Source organism: Barbus barbus (assembly GCF_936440315.1).
Source record: "Barbus barbus genome assembly, chromosome: 5".
Lineage (NCBI taxonomy): Eukaryota > Metazoa > Chordata > Actinopteri > Cypriniformes > Cyprinidae > Barbus > Barbus barbus.
In genome coordinates, this window is record NC_136733.1 from 796,820 (window position 1) to 810,000 (window position 13,181).

The 13,181-nt window shown below is 36.9% G+C and overlaps 2 protein-coding genes and 1 pseudogene across 4 annotated transcripts in view; 1 reads left to right on the forward strand and 2 right to left on the reverse strand.

Annotated features, from left to right (window-relative positions):
- LOC306869423 (methyl-CpG-binding domain protein 2-like) overlaps positions 1-4,226 on the reverse strand; it is a 29,613-nt gene extending 25,387 nt beyond the window's left edge. Inside the window, exon 1 of the mRNA XM_079416193.1 lies at positions 3,860-4,226. Within this exon, the coding sequence (XP_079272319.1) occupies positions 3,860-3,975 (116 nt within the window). The 5' untranslated portion in view covers positions 3,976-4,226. The remainder of the gene's footprint in view (positions 1-3,859) is intronic.
- A 2,364-nt stretch (positions 4,227-6,590) lies between these two features.
- LOC306870284 (E3 ubiquitin-protein ligase RNF185-like) lies at positions 6,591-11,759 on the forward strand (annotated as a pseudogene). The gene is made up of 6 exons (XR_013785812.1): positions 6,591-6,896; positions 6,978-6,996; positions 7,073-7,185; positions 8,287-8,341; positions 9,789-9,906; positions 10,917-11,759. The product of XR_013785812.1 is annotated as an E3 ubiquitin-protein ligase RNF185-like (transcript).
- Positions 11,760-11,901: 142 nt separating this feature from the next.
- Positions 11,902-13,181, reverse strand: part of LOC306869671 (uncharacterized protein) — a 3,831-nt gene continuing 2,551 nt past the window's right edge. Inside the window, exon 3 of one of the 2 annotated variants that reach the window (XR_013784187.1) lies at positions 11,902-12,894. The gene's annotated coding sequence lies outside the window, so the exon portion shown is untranslated. The other variant, XM_079416526.1, reaches the window with a different exon arrangement.

Genomic DNA, 13,181 nt, shown 5'->3' on the forward strand with positions numbered 1-13,181 from the left:
ATATATGAGAGAGAGAGCGAATCTGTAACGAATGTAGATCTGGATCAGTTGAGACGGAGGAACACTTTCTCCTCCACTGAGACAAATACACGTCTTTAAGAGACGCACTGTACAGTCAAATACAGCACATTATTCCTGAGTTCAAATTAAGAATATTACTCGCTGAAGGACCTGCTTCCTCTTTGGTAGCACAACATATTTATAAATGCCACAAAGAGTGAACACATCTGCATTAGTAGTACCATTAATGTTTATATAAATATATATATGGATGTATTTTACATTTGTTTTGTTTATTTATGGATATATATTATATATTTTAGTTTTTATTCTGCTATGTACAATGCTTTGGAAATATGTATCTAAGCATGTCATGCCAATAAAGCAAATGAATTGAATTGAGAAAAAATAACTGTAAACAATTATAATTGTTAATGATTATTACTTAAATAGTGTTAAAAATGTATTAAGAAAAATATATTGTTTTAATTAGCGACCATTGACCTTTTATCTGTAGTGAGGAAATTAAAATATAAATAAAATATAAATAAATATCTGGGTTGGAAATGCCTGTTTTACTTATATATTTTAATGTACAGACATTATGCTGTTAAAACTCTCTGCTGTACTTGTAAAAGACTCGATGGTGAATTTAAGCGTCTCTTTCACACTGCACACTCACATTGAACATCATTTTAGTAGATTGAGTCACACGAGAGGAAATGCTCTACAGGAGGATTTTACTACAGTTTTCCATCCACATCAACACTGAAGCGCTTCGGCCGTCGTTCTGCTTCACGCTAGAAGAATGAAGCTCTCGAACGCATGCAGCTGCTCCACAGTTTATTGGGAATGACTCAATAACAGTTCACAGTTCGCAGCACTAACAGGAAGTCGTCTGTTGGCTTGTTGCCTGTTTGCACTCGAGTGAGAAACAATGAAACTAATGAAGCTCCATTAGCGTGCCGAGAACATCAGCGAGAGAGACAGGTCGGCCAAGATGAAGAAGACTAATCCCAGAATCCTTCAGTGTAATCAGGATGACCTCTGACCTCTGAACAAACACCTATAAGTAGTGTGATAAAACCTTCTCATCTGGATCTACACACGCTGATGGTGTGAAGCAAAACGCCTCATAAGTGTTATTATGGACTCTATGTATTTGAGTTAAAATGTCTTAATGCTGGATTAGTTTCATCTTTTGTGTTCTCCAGATGTTAACTGATGGACTGGATTGCTGTGGATTATTGTGATGTTTTTATCAGCTGTTTGGACTCTCATTCTGACGGCACCCATTCACTCCAGAGCATCCATTGAGTTCTACATGTACTTAAATGGAATGTAACAGGAAGTGATGTCACTCAGATGTCCTGAGATGTCCACAGACCGAGTCCATCACTTGAGGATTGCAGATATATTCTGATGGCAGAGCAGTTTGCAGGCCTTCCGCTGCCATGATGGCACCTTACACACACACACACACACACACACACTCTCTCACATGCGCACACACACACACTCTCTCACACACACCCTTCCCCCATGGTGCGTGAACACACTTACAGCGAGAAACGCAGCAGCTTCATGGCGCTCGACTCACTGAAAACACATGAATCTCTCCAGATGGACTGAAGAAGAGTAGCAGGCGTCGTGTGTGTGATGAACTTTGAGTAGTAATCAGACACGACAGTAATCTGAGCACGAGAGTCTCGTCTGCTTTCAGACCGTCACATCACACAACCACTGCCCTTGATTTAGTGTCTGACTAATGCAGATTATCAAAAACCATTGCTGATACCTACTGATATAACGCTGATATATATATATATATGGCATCCTGGGGTAATATTTCATTAAGACTGTATATGCTAGAAATTAAACTAAATAAATTCTGCATTTAATACTAACTAAACATTGCATATAATTATTTTAAATATTGTATGCAGTGTAAGAGAATATTAACCATTTTATTTTTAAATATTGTTTTACATACTATCAGCGCCTGCAATTTATAAAGCAAGTTATACAGTATATATTGTCACATGACCTCATTGTTTATTTCAATAAGGAGTGTCCAGTTATCATGTCAGATACATAAAACAAATCAGATACAAACACACTCCAGCCATCTGAATAAAGGCAAGATGATTCGCTTGAGGGTTTTGAGAAGTGAAACTCAGCTCAGTAAGTTCAGTATGGCTCCAAAATAACGTCAGCCTTTTGATTATCAGCATAACGTCAGCTAATACTAGCTCAAATCCACACGCTTAGACAGAAAAGACAGATGAAAATGAATACTTCTTCCTCAAAATCAGTCATTTAATACACCAGGTCCACTGTAAATGTGTTCCAGGTGAACAGCTGATGCTCTGGCTGAAGCCGCTCAGACTGCAGCTGCAGATCTCAAACACACATCAAACAGACAGTGACGGACCCTCAGAGGCAGTGACCAGCTCAAAACCACGACTGCATGTTTAAACTCATAGAAACACATCATCAGAGACTAAACTAAACACGTACTGCAACACAATGCTGATACATTACTGACAACTCTGAGGTCTGGAGAAGCTACAAATGCACATCGTGATTTGATGGGTTTGAAACAAGCACAAGGAGGATCGGACACTAGCCTGTGATCATCTGCTGGACACATGAGCCGTTCATGAGCTCTGCTGCAGTCTCTTCCTCACTTTAATACGACTGAATCATTCACAGATCAAGGTCACGGCCTCAGCGTGTTCAAACAGGAACAACACTCGGCCTTCTCACTTCACCGAGAAACAAGAACTAGACTCATCTGCTCATATCAGACAATCAGAGAGTTCCTTACAGGGAAGGAAATGGTATGATTTAGTGTTATTTTAGCATCACTCTTATAGACACTTTATAGTACTTTAGCATCACGTTTTGAATTCGTTTTTATTTTATATTTTCAAGTTTTTTGTGTGTTTGTCATTTTGTTGTCGCCATTACTTTTATTTCCATTTTAATTTTAATTTTAGTACATCAAGTTGAAGTGAGAAATTTTGCCTAGTTTTTATATATTTTATTTATTATGTTTATAGGCTTTGATATAAATATATTATATTTTATATATTTTTATTTTAGTTAACGTTTATTTGACTTAAAATAACAAATGTTTTTGTGGTTTTAGTTTAAATCTAACCCTGATCTTTTTTGAAAACTATTTTCAGATTGCTAGTAAATTTCACAATTTTCTTGTCAAACATATGCACATATTTACAGTTTCAAAAATCTATTTTAAAGGGTTTACACTCAATCCCTAATTGAATCATTAATTCCCCATGCGTCAATAATAAAATAAATCTGTTTTTTAATTTGTACAGTAAAATTCAGAGAAATATTGTAAAATTCACGCACATTTTGCTTTCATTCAGTTGTTGTCTATGTATAGAATGACACAGTCTCACATCTTACACAAAAACACACATGCACCACTGAACTTATATGAATAATGAAACATATTTATGTAAGTGATTGTTTACTTACAAATTCTTAACAATGATTGCTCCAAATACGTCTTTATTCATAAATAATGAGCAGTACCTGTTTAAAGTATTTAAAGCGGAGGACTCAACAGGTGAAGCGCACAAGTTCATCACACACACACACACACACACACACACACACACACACACACACACACACACACGCACGCGCGCGCACACACACACACGCACGCGCGCGCACACACACACACACACTTCACGGCGCAGCAGGAGTTACAGTGTATCTGAGAGAGTTCAGCTCTTCTTCTGGATACAATGTAACGCTTTAACGCATCCTCGGCGCGCGCACACTCAAACAAACACAATAGCAGAGAAGAAGCCAGACTCACCTGTAATAATACACATCACTCTTCCCAGCGCTCAGACCGGACTTCCGGATCACTTCTTCCTTCTTCCAGCCGGGTGGAAGCGCCGGACAGTCCGTCTTCTTCCTCTCCATGATCATTGATTGATCGATCAGCTCGATCAGAAGTGTTAATATCCGAGACCTAGCGGGCTGCTGCTGTAGTTGTTAGTTAGCTGCTGAGTTATTAAATAGAGGACTAGTTCTACGCGTTAAACGCGTCGTTCCCTCGAGCTCGTCGGCGATCAGAATCTGCGTGGATCCGTGCGTAACGCGACTGTGACGCGTTGAAGTTACAGCACTTCCCGCACAAGTGACCCAGCGCCTGGCAACGGCAAGCCCCGCCCCCCGCTGACCCGAAAGCCCCGCCCCCGCGACAGACAGACGCAGGCCCCGCCCCTTTCCTCACGCGCTGTATTAGAACTAAACATGAGGTCTGGGGTCATTCAGAGAAAACAACACGCACTAACACTGAATCGAAGTGTGTTGAAAATGAAGTCCAAACACTATTGCAGCACTTTGCTGGTGAGAAAAGCTGTAGATCCTCTAAAATCACTAAAACAGCCGTTGACTTAAAACAAGGATGCAAAACTGATGGAAGTTAGTTCTGAGAATGCTATTTTAAGAATGCAAAAACAGCAATGAATCACATCCTTCCCAGCAGAATTATGTTTGTTACATAGTGATGATGAGAGATGATATAAGAAGTATAAGGATGTATAAGGAGGCCTTGATGTTAACATCTGGAGAAGACAAAACCTGAAACAAATCCATCAAGACGTATAATAACGCTTCCTCCAGTGAAAAAGTGTTCTGGTCTGAATCAGGAGAGAAATCTGCACAGATCAAGCAGAGATTAAAACTGCTCTAAAATATGTGGCTGGATTGTGATGAGAGAGACAACAGCAGATGCACTTTTTCACTGGAGGAAGAGTTATTATAGATTATAGACTCGTATTTGAGTTAAAAACGTCTTAATGCTGGATGTGTTTCATCTTTTGTCTTCTCCAGATGTTAACTGATGGACTGGAGTGGTGTGGATTATTGTGATGTTTTTATCAGCTGTTTGGACTCTCATTCTGACGGCACCCATTCACTGCAGAGCATCCATTGCTGAGACACTGATGCAGAGACACATTTCTACAAACCTGATGAAGAAACACACTCATCCTGATCTCAGATGAACTGAGGATGAGCACATTTATTTTCATTTGTGGGTGAACTATAATTATAATTTATTATCTTTGCAGTTATCTATTTATATTTTTATGTTATTTACTTTATATTGGTATTAGGTTATATATATTCTTGATTGGTGAATTGTATGTAAGATCTTTTGCATAGTGCATACACTCAAGAACTGAATTACATACAGGCATAACATTCTTGAAGTATTGTCATTTTATTATTTATTGTTACTATTATTGTTTTATATATATATATATATATATATATATATATATATATATATATATATATATATATTACCTGGATATTCCTCCAGGTGGCGCTCAGAGACACAAATCTCAGGAGAAGTTCTGTCTTAAACACCTCTTGTACAGTGTAATGTATAATCATGTAATGTATCGTTTCCAGTGATTCGAGATCAAATGTCTGATCAATCTCTAGGAAATGCTTAAATAAGATTTCTTACCTAGCAACTAACCACAACGACAGCGATTGGCCGATCCGCAGCAGCGCTGAGAAAAGTAACAGCGATCACGTGACAGTCGTTGATAAACACTGAACTGATTGAATTATATATATATATATATTGTTTTAGAATATAGAAATAAATATTAAGTATGCCTTGTGTATCGATCACAGGCGCCTCATTTCGATAGGAGTTATTATTATTATTATTATTACTGCAGGTATAAACAAGAATAACTACAGCAATTAAATACAACATTGGATGACAGTATGAGTAAAATAAATAATACAGGAAAACAACAAAGAATACAATTGACATTTCACTTCGAGAGGAGTGACGCCACTGGTCTGACGAGCTTTAACTTCCGGGTGGAGTAGCTGTGACGCAGTGCTCAGACAGCAGCAGACGAGCAGGTAGTGTTTCATTCTGCTTTATTACAAACATAATCACTGATTCTATAACTATAGCTGTTTGCGCGTTAGATAATCGATCAAACCAGATAATCAGCATCAGTCTGACGCGCTGAGATCATTCCGTCACATGTGTGTAAATATATATCGACATTTTCTTAAATATTTGTATTCATTGTCATGTATGCTGTCAGCATTTGAGTATATTTACTAAAACCGCTCAAACAAAACTGAAACAGAACTGAATAAAAACTATATAAACATAAAAAAACAGCAAACTAAAATCTAACTAAAATTAGATTACTATGTAAATGCGCAAACTCTGTGTGTGTGTGTGTGTGTGTGTGTGTTTATATTTGTGTGTGCGTGTGTGATGTCTGTGTGTGTGATCTGTGTGTGTGTGTGTGTGTGTGTGTGTGTGCGCGCGCGTGTGCGTGTGTGTGTGAGATCTGTGTGTGTGTGTGTGTGTGTGTGTGTGTGTGTGTGTGTGTGTGTGTGTGTGTGATCTGTGTGTCTGTGTGTGTGTGTGATCTGTGTGTGTGTGTGTGTGTGTGTGTGTGTGTGATCTGTGTGTGTGTGTGTGTGTGTGATCTGTGTGTCTGTGTGTGTGTGTGCGTGTGTCTGTGTGTGGTCTGTCTGTCTGTGTGTGTGTGTGTGTGCGTGTGTGTGTGTGGTGTGATCTGTCTGTCTGTCTGTCTGTATGTGTGTGTGTGTCTGTATGTGTGTGTGTGTGTGTGTGTGTGTGTGTGTGTAGGTTGTGTATGTGCTGAGGTCATCGAGGTGAATGCAGAATGGCCAGCGCAGCGGCCAGCGAGAGCTCAGCTTCATCAGCAGTGAATGGACAGGCGTCCGGAGAGAACAGCAGCGGGGGGGGCGGCTCAAGACGGCACGTTTGAGTGCAACATCTGTCTGGACACGTCCAAAGACGCCGTCATCAGTCTGTGTGGACATCTCTTCTGGTGAGAGCCTGCTGAGTGATGCTCACGAGACTCTCAGGAAAGCTGAGCGTGTAATAACTGCTGTGTTTTCTCTCCTCCCAGCTGGCCGTGTCTGCATCAGGTGAGTGTTCAGTGATGATGCTCCTGTGACGTGAGCGTTGTATGAGTCTCCTGACCGTGTCTCTGTGTGTTTGCAGTGGCTGGAGACCAGGCCCAACAGACAGGTGTGTCCCGTGTGTAAGGCCGGCATCAGTCGGGATAAAGTGATCCCGCTGTACGGCAGAGGCAGCACCGGCCAACAGGACCCCAGGTACAGCTCTGTGATCCTCATCAATCATGCTTGTGTTCAGAAATATGACGAAATCATGCAGCAGCACGAAGTAGACTTTGTGTCCATCAAGATCCAAATCAAAAGAGAAAATAAAATAATCAAATGAGACAAACCCATTTGATTTGTTTGATTATACAAAAATAAATATTAATGTGATTTTTACTTGCATATATTAGTGCTGTCAAACAATTAATCGCATCCAAAATAAAAGTTTTTGTTTGCTTAATATATGTGTGTTCTGTCTATATTTATTTATACATAAATACACACACATGCTTGTATATATTTAGAAATTTTTTAGTTAATATGTATTTTCATGCCTATATTTATATTCATATAATTTATATTGTATATAAATATATTTAATATATAAACATAACATACATGCAGTATTTATATACATGTAATACATTTTATTTATATTTGACAGCACTAATATATATATATATCCCTTAACTTCCTTAACCAGAGTTATTATAGTTAACTAATACAAAAACTGAAACTCAAGTTAAAATCATAAAAATTAAAAAAATCATTGTTAATTGAAATAAAATGAATGCTAACTGAAACAAAATATAAAAGCATTTTATTTCACCTAATTGCCAAGAAACATTTCTCAGTTTAATTCAGTTTAACTTGATGTGCTAAAATCTAAAAAAAAAAACTAAAAGTGAAATAAATAAATAGACATCTTTAAAAAAAAATAATAATAAAAATAACAAAACACTCAAGAAAATGACTAAATCTTAAAGTATGAAATGAAAACAAAAACATATAAAAATAATTCAAAACCATAATAGTATCTGAATGATACTAAATTAACACTGAACTGATGAACAGGCAGTGTAATTAATCTGATTAACGACTCTACTGTCTTCTTTAGAGCTGCTTGACAGCTGAAATCAAATTAGTTTCATAATTGATCAATTTTACAACATTACCAGTAATTGTCCTGTTGATCTGCTTCGACTCGATCTGTGTTGTGTAAAGCGCTGTAGACATGAATGTGACTTGACTTGTGATACACACACCATGCACTGAAATATAAAACACAAAGTGTATTTTCCTTCATGATTTCAGAGAGAGGACTCCTCCACGACCGCAAGGACAGCGGCCAGAACCAGAGAACCGTGGCGTGAGTATAGTCTTCTCTCACACAGTAAACTAGCTGCGTATTGAGAATTATTCTCATTATTACTCAATATAACCAGGTTCATAAGCTTTTCCTTCGTTTCATCAAAATGCTTTTTGAAGCTGTAAACCAAACAGATTATAGGAGTATATTTTACTAGAAGATTCCATTTCAGTCTGTCTACTTCAACATTGCTTGTTTCATTTATTGCCATTTTCTTTGATATTTTTTGTGATTTTATTATCAATTTCTGAGTAAAAAAAAAAGACGATGACCATTGACAGTTTCTGAGATGTATGCACCACCGAAGCTCCTAAAAGATGTTTGCAATGCGGCGTGGATCATTGCACGAGACGTTTGTGATGAAACTGTGTGGTGGATGATGGCCTGTTGATAATTCATTAGTCAAACGAGCGTCCCGCCGGGGCTTATTAAGACCGTCTCTGTGGACAGAAGCTGGAAAGAGCTCAGCGACGCGATGACAACATTAAGATTGCATCACATTCTGCTCTCGCTCAACTCCTGAAGGTCTTGCATAAGGATTATTTATCATGATAAAACTCATTTATAGTTATGCAAATATTCAAAAACTAAAGTTTTCCTCTAAATGGGAATGCAGTCATCATCTAGTCACTAATCTCGGAGACGTTTAGCAGGATGTTCACGCTGCTCGTTATCATACAGAATAAAAACCACCATTAAACTCTCAGACGAGGAGTCTTCAGATGATGAACAGACCCACATTTACTTGATTATTCTGGGATCAAACCTGCTGAATTAAACACATCCATCATATGACTTCCAGAGGCGCTGTTTTATTCATGCTTTTATTTTGTTTTGTTTTTGATGCTAACCCTGGAACAACATATAAAACTACCAAATTTTGCTTAAGCGCATATAATCATTGCAGTTAATAGTATTGAGTGTCTGTTTGTGTCATTAGTAACTATCTGCATGATTTTTACTGTACATCTCTGCCAGTCACCTACTCCTAAATATAATGTAGAAACGTACAGTGTCCTGTAGAGCTGCTTTGCCATGATTTGTATCGTGAAAAGCTCTATACAAATAAACTTGAATTTAATTTTTAGGGTTTTGTTGTAATTTTGTCCATTTATTATCATTCTATGAAAAGTTTATTTGCAAAAACAGATAACTCGGTTTTCAAAAATCATGTTTTTTATTACGGTATCATGTTTTTGTGTTAGTTAGCTGTATTTGTTAATTATGTGTTACCTGATCAAAATTACATGACTGCAGGTGGATTGAGATTAATTGGAATACACAATAAAAAAAAAACACGGTTTTTTGCAAATTAACTCTTAAATGTATTTATTTAGTAATGTTTGAAAGAAAGTTTGGAATGACACAAATGATGTAAATTGCATGTAGTTTTTAAGTAATAAATGTAATGTAAGTGTAATATAACGCAGTGTTTGTGTGTTCGCAGGGGTTTCAGGGCTTTGGCTTCGGCGATGGAGGCTTCCAGATGTCCTTCGGTATCGGGGCTTTTCCTTTCGGGATCTTTGCGACAGCGTTTAACATCAATGACGGACGACCGCCTCCAGGTGTGTGCTGAACCGTGTGAAAAACACTGGCATCAAGAAATGATTGGGAAGTGTAGGATATCACTAAAAGTCATGTTTTCACTGAATGAAAAGAAAATATAAAGAGAAATTATTCATGCATGTTAGAGGTGTTATGAACAATTGCATGTTTCTGTAAAGATGCCATATGCAGAACTTCTCCAGTCTCCAAGCTCCGCCCCTGCAAGCTTAAACTCATCTGCATACATGTTTTGAGAGCCACGCCCACATCTCAACATCCAATCAACAACTGATGCACAGAGCCAAGCCCCGCCCTACATTTATACTTTAATAATAATAATAATGTTGCACTCACAACACAGAAGAAAAGATCTGGTTTATGAGTGATTTTATAATTGGAGATACATTTAGCATTTCATAAAGTTAATAAAAAAAACTGTTCCCTAACAGAAATTATTTCCAGTATCTTATTGAAAACATATTCCATTTTAATAATTCAGTGCTTGCCAAATGAAATGTTTTTTAATGAAAAGACAGATATCTTTATGGTATTGTTTGTCGACTCTGTTACGGACAAATTAGGCAATGTGTAGAAATAACAATAAATCATAAAAGGAAAATCCTTCTTGTATCATTAGACAAACAGTCCTTGCATTCCAGCACGAAACTGAGATATTTCACCTGTGCATACCTTAAAAATAAAATACCTATAGCTTCACAGAATTGTCAGCTTTGTATTATATACAATATCCAGTAAAAATAATGTTATTATAAGGGTGGATAATATCTCAATGTTTATGAGATTTTAAACAATTTTATTATGGACTCGATGTATTTGGGTTAATAACATCTTGATGCTGGATGTGTTTGAGCTTTGGTCTTCTCCAGATGTTAACTGATGGACTGCAGTGCTGTGGATTATTGTGATGTTCTTGAGCTGTGATTGTGCTCTTTGTGAGCTATAAGAGTGTTGGTTTGTGAAGAGCAGTGTTGATGCATTGAGCCTGTTTTCTCTGTTTGTGTGTCGGCAGCAGCTCCAGGAACCCCTCAGCAGGCAGATGAGCAGTTCCTCTCGCGCCTCTTCCTGTTCGTGGCGCTCCTCATCATGTTCTGGCTGCTTATAGCCTAAACGCTGAAGAACTGTATGATCCAGTCGGAGGACTAACAGCTAACTAACCCTACAGTAGTGCGTCAGGTTCAGTAGAGCAGGATGGAAACGGCTCTTTTTCTGTGAAAGAGATGCAGCGCTAGCGTTGTGATCCTGCGAGATGCAAACCACACTGTTTGGATAATGTTCGGTTTTCTTCCCAGATATGATTTTAAATAAATGCTAGTCTTATTTCTCAAGACGAAATCATTATTGGATTTTTCTGTGATTCCGGTGCCAAATGATGTCACCCACTGTAGCTAGTAGAACTCGTATAGAAATCATACGAATGCACTTCCTAACAGTAATCAGCGTTTAATTTGAGCTTATTTTAATTCATATTTTTGTTTGTAAATAACTTGTCACATGGGCTGAAGTAGAGCATTTGTTCTTTTAATTATCAAAATAATTTATTTTATTTTTAAACTAATTCAGAATGTCATAAAAGCACAAGGAAATGATTTAAAAGTCCATACCTTTAATGCAAACTTTGAAGTTTTTGTGAAATATTTGGTAGAGATATTATTTGCAGTGTGAGAGGCATAAGCGCATGTTGACTGTCCACATGATGATTAAAATTAATTCTAAATGTGTGTTTGAAAGTTGTTTTGTTTACTTTATGCTGTTTGTTTTTCATCACAATTTCTTTCTGTTGTGCAATACTGCCCCCATCCATGCAAATATCACTTTCACTATTCTCTTCTAATAAACAAAACTAATCAGCATGATAACTGACTTCAAGTATTTAAACATTTATCCAACATCAGCTTCCAATAGATTACAGCCCATTTGCGCTGAAACCATGTCTGAAAGCACTAGTTTTCCTTGAGTTCATGTGTTTTATGAATCATTGGAACAACAGAGCGCTTCATTTAGTCATGGGCAAACATTTTATTCTGTTTAGCAGTAGAGCACATCTGAGCTTCTTATGAAAATCCCCAAACATTATGAAGAAATCAATGCATTAAGAGGCCGTTCGCACCAGATATTCAATGCAAAAACCTGTGAAAATGAGATATGAAGGACTCATTGCATTGTGTTTGTAGTTAAAGCAAATATCTGTGCACTTAATGAATAATGTTATGACAGAGAATCCCCAGAAACCTTTGCTTTTTCCTACACTACCAGTCGAAAGTTTTTTGAACATTAAGATTTTTAAAGTTCTGCTCATCAATCCTGCATTTATTTGATCCAAAATACAGCAAAAGTAGTAAAAAAAATTTTTTTATATTTTTGCGATTTAAAATACCTGCTTTTTATTTGAATATATTCTAATATGTAATTTATTCCTGTGGTTTCAAAGCTGAATTTTCCAGTCACATGATCCTTCAGAAATCATTCTAATATTCTGATTTGCTGCTCAAAAACATTTATTATATTGAAAACATAGTATTTTCTTTTTTCAGGTTTCTTTGATGAACAGAAAGTTCAGCATTAATCTTTTGTAACATCAAAAAAAAATGTATCATCACTTTTGATCAATTTAAAGCATCCTTATATACCTTAAATATTAATTTCTATCATTTCTTTAATGAGTAATGATGCTAAAAATGCAGCTTTGATCACAGAAACAAATTACAGTTGAACAGATATTCACACAGAAAACAGCTGTTTTACATATTACACAATATTACTGCTTTAATGTATTTTGGATCAAATAAATGCAGGCTTGGTGAGCAGAAGAGGATTCTTTAAAAACCTTGCTGTTCAAAATCTTTTGACTGGTAGTGTACATATGAGTTTTTCCTGCAGTGTGATATTTTACAAAACGGTCTTTTGCAGCGATAACTAACTAAACAAAAGCACATTCAAACGGAGGTATATGCAGCGCTGGTTGAAAGTTTGTGAACCCCTTGCAGAGTCTGTGGAAATGTGAGCAATTTTAACAAAATAAGAGAGATCATACAAAATTAATGCATGTTTTATTTACTACTGTCCTGAGTAAGATATTTTACATAAAAGATGTTTACATTTAGTCCACAAGACAAAAACAATAGCTAAAATTAAAATAACCCCCTTCAAAGGTTTGCCGGAAAACTGAAGAATCTGCAGAACATGGAGGATTTTTCTGAAGAACAGAGCTCAGTTTAACTTCAGAACAAACAAGGGACTCGTGAACAACCATCACAAAAAACAGTCGTGGATCATC